The 9,562-nt window shown below is 36.0% G+C and overlaps 1 protein-coding gene across 2 annotated transcripts; it reads right to left on the bottom strand.

The window, feature by feature from the left end:
- Positions 1–1,207: 1,207 nt before the first annotated feature.
- On the bottom strand, positions 1,208–9,275 carry LOC141819120 (uncharacterized). 2 transcript variants are annotated; one of them, XM_074706481.1, is made up of 12 exons: positions 9,118–9,275; positions 8,669–9,041; positions 8,464–8,598; positions 8,306–8,372; positions 6,639–6,732; positions 6,331–6,430; positions 6,164–6,247; positions 4,746–4,780; positions 4,055–4,120; positions 1,891–1,950; positions 1,759–1,810; positions 1,208–1,662 (listed from the first exon to the last, which is right to left on the bottom strand). In XM_074706481.1, exons 2-12 carry the CDS (start codon positions 8,826–8,828, stop codon positions 1,574–1,576), a joined length of 942 nt encoding a protein of 313 aa, XP_074562582.1. In that variant the 5' UTR covers positions 8,829–9,041; positions 9,118–9,275; the 3' UTR covers positions 1,208–1,573. The 2 variants fall into 2 exon arrangements, with proteins under 2 accessions (XP_074562582.1, XP_074562583.1); XM_074706482.1 differs by having other exon boundaries at positions 6,331–6,427.
- Between the last annotated feature and the right edge of the window lie 287 nt (positions 9,276–9,562).

The following is a 9,562-nucleotide window of genomic DNA, read 5'->3' as shown; positions in this document are numbered from 1 at the left end:
TGGTGTTTTCATTACTGTTGTTTTGGATTTTATTGCAGAAAGGTAAAATGAACTCCTCGACGGCTTCCGCTCCAGGTATTCTATCATCTAATTCTTTTATAGTGTTTTTATAATTCATTATATCATGAATTAGATGTAGATATTTTTTCTTCAGGACAGCGATTCTCAACACTAGCACCACCTCCGTCACCTCCAAACCTTCTTTCTCCAGCAATCGTTCCACTGCAATCTCACGGCATTCGGCCCCCGCAAAGACTCGACCCACGCTGCCTTCTAATCAAGATAAACCAAGGCAAGCACAGAACGCAAGGCCTTGCACACCAACTGCTCGAGCGAGTTCCCGTTCCTCAACTCCAGCCCGTCGCGCAACAACGGAAGCCTCACCTCCGGCAATGATCCGATCGGCCTCCGTCGGCCATGCTCCTCCCGTAAATCGCTGAAACAGCGGCAGCGCGAACCGTCCGAGCTCCCCAGCGCCGCGAGAGCGGCCTCAGGTGCAGGCGCCTTCTCGTCGTCGTACTCCTTGAGCTGCGGCGGCCGCACCGTCACGCGGGGGGCGGTGGAGGTGTGCGCCGCGCAGTCGAAGCCCAGCATCATCCGCACGTAGGCGTCACGGAAGCGCGCGACCAACCGCCTGGGCGACATGGCGTCGGCGCGGAGGAAGGACCAACCGCCTGGGCGACATTTCCGGGGCCTGGCGAAGGCGGCAGGGGCGGAAGGGAACGTTTCCCAGCGTTTCAACGGATGAAAACGTTTCCACCCATTTCGGAAACGGGGACGTCAGCGATTTCGCCATTTCCAGACAGCATAGGTTGTTGTGACCTACATAATTTATTTATACTATTTATACATTTTTAAAAAATTAAAATGGCATCCAAATCATAAAAAATTATTTATTTTTACAAATATCTTTTTATAAATAAATTGTTTTTTTAATATTTTTTATAAACAAATTATATGTCAAGGATTTGGCTTTGACTAAACAAAGAAAAAACACTCGACTAAATTAATTGGTGTTTAACTATTGTCAGCTATTTCTACTTCATAGATCTTTCAGCATAATGAATTTTCTCCACAGAAATCTTCGAAACATTACATTAACAGCAAAAGCAATCGAATCATTCGACCACAACACTGGGCACATCCAATGAGAAACCTTCGGAACAGGAAATCTGATGAAATTGACTTCAGTCAGAAACATCAAGGAAAGGGAGAAAAGATTTCTTATAGATCAATAGAAACAACTGAAACGTAGAGGTCGGATGGTAAATCCGTTACTGATACTGAATTTGCCATGATGCTTACAAAGACAAACATTTCATATCCGCATCTTTCCAGAAATTGAAGTATCAATAAAATTATCACAAATTTGAGTGTGGAACAAAATTCTCACTATGACGTTTGAGCTCCTAGCAGGACAAGTAGTTGACCATGGGAGGGCGACTCTGCATTTGGTCGTTGCAATGAATCTTAATTATAACGTTCTTACTTGGAGATTAATATCATGCCAGTGGAATTCAAGCAGCAGCACTGGATATCAAGAAGTGGATGCAAGACTCTCTATTTCCGATGTCTAACTCTTTGATTTTATGAAGTCTAGAATGTTACCAAGCAGACCCTTATCATATGGATTAGTGAACCTGGTCTCCCCAAAAGGACTTCCTAAGAAATAACAAAGAACTCAATCATCATCTAGCAAACAGATTTAGTAGCTAGTTATTTATGAGATAAACATAAAAAAAGAGCATATAGGAGAACCTGGTTGAGGTTCAATCATAAGTTGGAATTCAGGATATCTCTTCCAATTAATCTACATTAGATTTTTCCTCAGTTAGGATGAGCAACGTTATTGGTTGGAAGGAAAGCACTCTGAAATTGGAGAGAATTTACCCATTCCTCTGTTTTGATGTTGAAACAAATGCAGTAAATATGCCATATCAGGAACACAACCTAGCAATCAATTTAAACAATTTTCTGAGGAATACATAGAATGAATATTCCCAAAGATTTATTAAACACACAAAATCAACTAAGTAGGAAGATGAGCAGAAAACTGTACGAGAAACTTGAGGCAGAAACATCCAATAGTGTAGAAGCAAAACATGCAAAACTCGCAAAAACACTTGAGTATCAAATATATCCTCATTATCATTAATTTTCTCTGTTCTCTGTTAATTGATCTTCTCAAATCATATTGAAACGTCAGTTGGATTGAAATCATTTTAAGATTTTGTTTGATTTTGTTTTTCTGAAGTTAGTAAATCAGAATGCAAACACCAGATATTATTGCAATTTCAATACTCTTCATTCTATACTTTTGCTGCACTTTTGAAATAAGACATCATGCTTATGCTAAATAGGACCAATGCATTCAATGAGATGATACTTTAGGCCTTGTTTGATTAGGAAAATTTTCTAAAAGCTTTTTTGTTTCTAAGAAAATAGAATCGAAAGTCGAAAAAGATAAATAAAATAAATATTTAAAATTGACTTTTTTAACACATTTGAATTTATTAGAGATGATGATGTAATAAATGTTTTTTCAATTTTCAATGATTTTATTTTAGTTTTTGATACCTTTAACTGAAAATGGAAAATTTTTATGAACCAAGCAAAGCCTTAATGATGCAGAGTACATGATATACACAAACAACAATTCAGACAAACACGACTTGATGATGGAGATGACAATGATGATTTTATATGTGAAAGCATATATATATTAACCCAAATAGATGTTAAATGAGATAAAACTAGATTGAGATGGTATGAAAATATTCAAATACATTTTCCAGTTATATTAGATGAAGTTGTAAGGGGTAGCTAGAAATCAAAGAAAACATTGGTCATTATAATAAAAGAAGGTTTAATTGATTTGAATCAAACTAGTGATATGGCCGTGTAAAAAATCTCATTGCAGAGATAAGATTGGAGTAGCTTGATGATGACTATTATCTTGAGTTTCTTCTCATTCTAGTTCTAACACGAGCATGGATTTGCACTAAACAATTCTGTCAAGATTTTCTTGGTTATGCCACCAAAATCGTAACAAAATATGGATAATTGAAGAGCAGAAGCATGCCAATGTCGTACAGGTTCATAGGAAGTGCTAAGCTAAACAATTGAACTTTCACATTGCAATTGGTCCTTGGTAGGATCTCCAGGAAAATAATGCAATTTCAATAAGGGTTAGGAGATGCCCTCTAGTGTTCAAATATTCCATAATGTTAGAATTTAAGATGCTTCACATAGATGGACAAGTGCGATAGTCTATAAAGTCTAATATATTAAAAGGGTATCCCAGTGACTAATCATTTTAAGATGGAATGAGGTTTAATTATAATTCAACACGGTATCAGACCTACATTGATATCTTTGAATTAAGATAGGCATGAAGGGGCGTGTTAAGCAAAAACATCACATTTTCATTTGTCCCACATGGACATGTACAATGGTCCATTATGTATATCTACTAAAAGGATATCCCCTCTCAAATGACTAGTCATTTTGGGATGGAATGGGCTCAACCCCAATTGAAGATATACTTAGGTTCTTATACAATCCCGACAAGTCCACATGATACACCCCACATAATGGAACACATAATGACAGAAGATTAAGGACAGTCATGTAGAGGCAATTTAGTTCATGAGGTTACTCAATTTCACTATGAAAAAGTCATAAACAGACTTGTAATCTGTGAGAAAGAATGTCTTGTTGGTTGCTTGCAAGATAGGAAGTCACACTGAATTAAAATATACAGATTAAAAAAATGATTATATCCAAGAAGCTAGTTTTGCAGAAAATGAATGGTAAAACAAATCTCAAACTTGCCTCACAAACAAAAAAAATAAGGATGATGCCAACTTGTGATTTGAGTTGGTGAACGCACAAGGACAACAATTACAAAACTAGGAACATTTAATCATCAGCAGAATCTTGACAAATTTCGTGCAGTATGGAATAGATTGATGTATATGAGTCTATCTAATTGTGTTATGGAAGCAATAAGAAAAATTTTAAAACAAGCCAGTGATAATATGTGGCATCAAACCTGCCATAGCACTTGGAGGATACAGAAAAGCATTGTACTGATGACCAAGCTGCTAGCAAGGATGTTCTGTAGAAATATAAACTTGATTACAAATAAGATATAATTGTTTATAGTCGTTTTTACAGTAAGTGTAAATCAAATAAAAAAAGAACAATATAAGCTGATATATGATAAGGTAAGAGTATTCTTTCACATAGTACATATATGCATCCCATTGTGGGTAAGTTGACATTAAGTGACATTCAACATTTTGCTTTTTTCCTTCATGCCATTACATCAGAACAATAAGTTTGAACAGGATAATTCCATTCATTCAGAAAAAATTATGTACAAGCCAGCTACAAGTGACTATGTTTGAATCAATGCAATTTACAAATACAGAAAAATCATGCTCCAAGATAATACTTTTTGTCAGTATTCAAATAGAGTAGAGATAAGACCACTTTTTTTCTAGCTATACTATCCATGGCAATGTACCAGTAGGGGTCAAACCAAAGAGAATTTCTACTATGCAACCACAGCATCCAAGATTATATAGTGATAAGAGAATTGGCATGATTAATTAACATCACAGTGGATGGAACCAACTGCAGATGCATATCAAAGAATGCACAAGAATCAGATTTACCATGTAAGGTAAGCAACAAATTGTATAAACAATGTAAAGAAAACATTATTATGCAGATGATACCTCCATCCTCTGTGCATCAGCAGATTTGGTGAGGACTGTTAATGGAAAAAAGCAAAAACAAATTATCAAACTCAAAAGGAGAAATTCCCAGCAATGAGAGCTAACAATTCCAGAAGAAAGACAGCACAACATAAAAATATCAGATACATCTCTGCAAGCACAAAAAATAAAAAAAAATACATAAACTAAACAGTCTGGAATTATTTCAAAGCTTTCCCCACTAAATTAAGATATAACAATCCTGAATTTTAATAAGCTACAAAATTTACATGAATCTAAGTAGAATTAGATTTAAAGAAGTTGATAAGAATATTAGATTTAGGGTTTCTAAAGACATAATAATTGCTAATTCAATAAAGACAATGTAACAGTACATTATAAATGCTTAGCATGGCTTATCAGTTTTTTTTTAAGTTTGAAAGTAGAAAGTTCTCCCAATTTAAATTAAGCTATAAGAATCCTGAATTTTAATGGGCTAAAGTTTACATGCATCTAAGCAGAATTACATTTAAAGAAGTTCCAAATAGGAAACCCTATAAGAAATAACAACTGCTAAACCAATAAAGACAAGAGATACATTGTAAATGCTGAGCATGGGCCTAGCAGTTTCTTGCGATTTATAGAATCCAGAATAGGTGCATGATCTTCTGAAATAAAGTGCTAATGATCAAATTTATGAACATGAAAGTTAATTGCCATATGTAATTTTTAATATCAAACAAAACTCTTTCTTATTTATTTCCTATGTATATGGAAGTTGAAAGAAAACATTTGATTGTATAATATATGGTGATTTGGGAAAATTGCAGGGATTCCTGTAGTTTAACTTATAACCAGATAGATCAATTGATGGTTTGAAAACTGTGGTAAATGCCAAAGAGAATTTGGTATGGCATTATTTAGCCTTATTTGTAAATATAAATTGGTCAAATATATTCTATTCACTTCAACGGAACCCAATGCCTTAAAAAGCCTTAATAAAAGAATTTATTAACTCGTCTTCTAGTAAGCATCTCGTGATACCCTAGCAATACTCCCATGATACTGTGGTGACACTCAAAGATGAGGACAAATTAATCAACTGTACCAAAACTAATTTATGCTAACTATGTCTCACCTAAAATAAAAAGCTAACAGCATGTCATAGGCTCCCTGCTTGCACACTGACTGGGCATGTTCATAGTAGTTGGTGCAATTTTTGAACCTTGAGGGGATCTATTCAACATAACGGTAAACCAAAAGGAAGTCCTTGCAATTTAGTCAAAAATTTATATAAATGTAAAAGACAATCTCTTAGAATTTTTTTACAATAGACAAATAGTAACTAGTCAAAGAACTCAGTGCATATAGGATATCAATTATCTCGAGCAACAACAAATTTAAACATAAAAGGCCATTAAAGTAATGCGTTGACATACACTTGGTCGAACTCATTGTATAGGAAGACTCAGCAATAAGAAATCCAGCTAAAAGAATAATAAATAAACGATGATTTTTGTGACCTGCAGAAAAGAACAATTTATCTCAGGAAAGTAGATGTACAAGAAAAGAAGACCCTAACCAACCAATTGAGTCTGTTAAATACCTATGCAATTCCCAAAAGCAGGGCAATGGTGGTCGAATCCCTTAATACCAGTCTTACAGTTTTTACAATACCTAACCCTGGAAAGTGTTGGGGAGTTCTGCTAAGAAAAAACATCAAGATCAATTTAGAAAAAAATAAAATGTAATTGATACTAAGCAGTTACCTAATTGCCTAACTATTTTGAATGTATTATATCAACGTCCCAAAAGTCACTGTCTCTTATTAGATAGTACAGTAGTTAGTCTACTAGCAATAAGTGCAATTCTGCATAAGAGGGAAACAAAACAATAACAAGAATTAATATGAACCTCGAATTGAACATTTAGAGTATCAAATTCATTCTGACCGGACTCAACAGTGGAAGAGCAAAATGAAACTGCTCCGGGATCACCAGAGAATATTCTGCAGCACAGAGAAGGGAATTAGTTAGCCAAGTTATCAATCTACAGGCATTGAAGCCTAGCACTGAACAATAAACAATTATGTTTTGTCTTCCAACTATCAGTATGAAACTCAACAAAAGATCACAATTATTATTATTATTTTGTATCTGGTTACCATTTCCTGGTACTTACATGACTATATAAACAAATATATTAATTAGCCCACCCTCACAATACATATTGCACATTATTTGGCTCACAACAATGGTATATCTTGTTTGATTTGTTGACATTAGTATATTGTCACAAACAATGACTGATGACCAGTAACAAGAATGAGTTGGAGAAAAACTAATGGCTAAATCTCAATAAGAAGAAAAGAAATTATCATATATTCTATTGAATTCCCAATTAACATTGAATAGGATGGCTTAAAAGGGCAACCCGGTGCACGAAGCTCCGGTCAATACGGGTCCCAGGGAAGGGTCGGACAACATTGAGTCTATTGTACACAGTCTTATCCTGCATTGCAAGAGGTTGTTTCCGCGATTCAAACCTATGACCTTCAGGTCACACGGCGGCAACTTTACCGTTGCGCCAAGGCTCCTCTTCTTTGAATAGGATGGCTTCAAGTCATAAAAAAATAGACCATTATTAAGTTGAAATTATAAGAAAGTATTGACTAAAAGTTGACTGCTAATAGGCACTGACTAATCTTACAACAAAGGAAACAACAAGGTGTTTGATGAAATTGAGAAAGTTTTATTTTGTTCCACATAATTTGTCTATTTTTTCCCATCTTTCCCCTAGAATTTAGAACATGATGTTTTACCCTATACTTTATAAAACACAAACAAAATGTCTCCATCATCAATGCTAACAGAGATGAGATTGTGTATACACATGCAACACATGTGACCAAACCAGGTGAGAGTTTGAAAGGTAAAATTGTGATTTCACCTTATAAATATTAAATCTTTCTACTTTCCTCCTCCTTCTCATACTATTTTAGAGTTCATCACCATCTCTTCTTAAATGAGCTTGCATCTCAAAAAATATCTGTTCCTCACGCATAGATATGTTTAAATGGTTCCTTGCAGCCTTCTTTTTCTTCCTCTTGTCATGATTTGGTTGTCTGCTTTTTAATTCCATGAGGAACATAATAGTATAACCAATTTTATTTTCTTTTCATATGATGTTAATGCAAGATATTAGATAAAAGGAGAGAGATCTCTATGCAACAAAAGCCTAAACTCATTTTACCCAATCAATCCAACCATAAATTTTTCAAATATACCTTCAGCTTATTATCATGCGTGTAACGCATGCGATGGAGAAATCATTGTGTGCATAGGAGAAGAATCAGAAATAAGACCAGTTATCTTGTTTCTATTTTTGCAAGCTATAGGTGGTAAAACTTAGTGTCCTAACAATATGGGACAAATTGAAAAATTAGGTGAACCATGGGCATAAAATGAAATATTCTCAATGAAATTAGCAGGAGAGCTGCAAAAAAGATTAAAAGAATTTCTTAAAATAGCAATCAAGGTCAAGGAAAACCAAAAGTAGAGAAACACATGGGTGAAGTCTACCTATAAAGACCATACAATAGCAAAGCACACTCAGCATTGAGAACAGCATCCAGTAACGAGGGGACGGCTGCAACAAAATAAAGGTCAAAGAAATTATATATGAAACTGAAAGAGATAAATGGCATCTCGAAGCAGATCCATCAAATATTTTTAAGAACCTTTTCGAATGACAGTAATATAAACTCCCCACATGAACAGTATATTGAAGAGGACGAGAGCCGGAGCAGATGCAGAAACATCAAGTAGACGCCTCCAAAATCTCCCTAAGAGAATCGTCGCCACCATAACCAAAGCTGCAAGACATAACAGAAATTGAAGTACAGTTCCCATTTTGTCATCATCTTAACGAAGATAGAGACTGACCTGCAATCGGAAGCATAGCAAGGAGGGAGATGGATGGAAAGAGCCAGGGGACCGATGCGAGAGCGAATTGAGAGATTAGAACGAGCGCGCAAGAGAAGAGAGCAGATCGGAGTAGCTCCCATGGAGACCTCTTTGGCCTGGGGAACCTCAGACTCAACATTATTGCTCTCCTCTGGATCCGACCGGCCAAAAAGACACCCTTTTACCTCTTGCTTCTATCGTTGTGTATATCGAAAACAAAGTAAAATCTACAGCTAACAGAGAAGTCGATTTAAATGGAAACGAAGATCGAATCAAGCAATCGATCCAACTCGTTCCTTAAGATCCCCTCGCTTGCTTCAGCAAATGAGGGAGAATTCACCAGAGGCGGAGTCTGCATGGGGCGAAATTTAGGTCTGAGTTGCATTTGGAAATAAAGAGGTAGAAGAGGAGAGGGGCAAAAGACTAACGAAGTCGGGCTTGTAGATGCTGTGGACGATGAAGGCGCCGGCAAGGAGAGAAGCGACGACACGGGACAGGGCGAGGGACGGCGTGCCGGTCAGTGGCCTGCCTCCCCCAAACTTTTTGCTGCTGCTGCTGCTTCTGCTTCTGCTTCTGCTTCTTCTGCTTCTGCTTCATTATTATGTTTGACGAAGGCTGCGGCCTCTTTCGTGGCACGAGACGCGAGTCTGTAAAGACAAGCGTGGAGCGTGTGGTGTGATTTTTTATTTTCTTTTAGGCAAAAATTGAATTAAAAATTTATTTCAAATAAAAATATTTATCATACGGAAGTCCCTCAGTTTCTAACTGTTTTAAATTTAGGATGATAAATAAGTTAAATGGCTTTAGTTGATTTTGTTCTAATAAAATGAGATGCAACCTTGCTCTAAGGTAAGAAACATTTTTTTTTTTTTG

Source organism: Curcuma longa, unplaced genomic scaffold (assembly GCF_044706935.1).
Source record: "Curcuma longa cultivar G26 ecotype Majalengka, Jawa Barat unplaced genomic scaffold, ITB_CL_G26_1.1 contig_27837, whole genome shotgun sequence".
NCBI lineage: Eukaryota > Viridiplantae > Streptophyta > Magnoliopsida > Zingiberales > Zingiberaceae > Curcuma > Curcuma longa.
The sequence above is the reverse complement of the archived record's forward strand: the minus strand, read 5'-3'. Positions and strand labels throughout refer to the sequence as shown.

Excerpts from the sequence above, each read along its gene's own strand:
- LOC141819120 (XM_074706481.1), bottom strand. The coding sequence starts at position 8,828 with ATGTTGAGTCTGAGGTTCCCCAGGCCAAAGAGGTCTCCATGGGAGCTA. Across the intron at positions 6,733-8,305 it reads CTATTGTATGGTCTTTATAG|AATATTCTCTGGTGATCCCG; the intron begins GTAGACTTCACC and ends TCTGTGCTGCAG. Across the intron at positions 1,811-1,890 it reads ACATCAAAACAGAGGAATGG|ATTAATTGGAAGAGATATCC; the intron begins GTAAATTCTCTC and ends AATCTAATGTAG.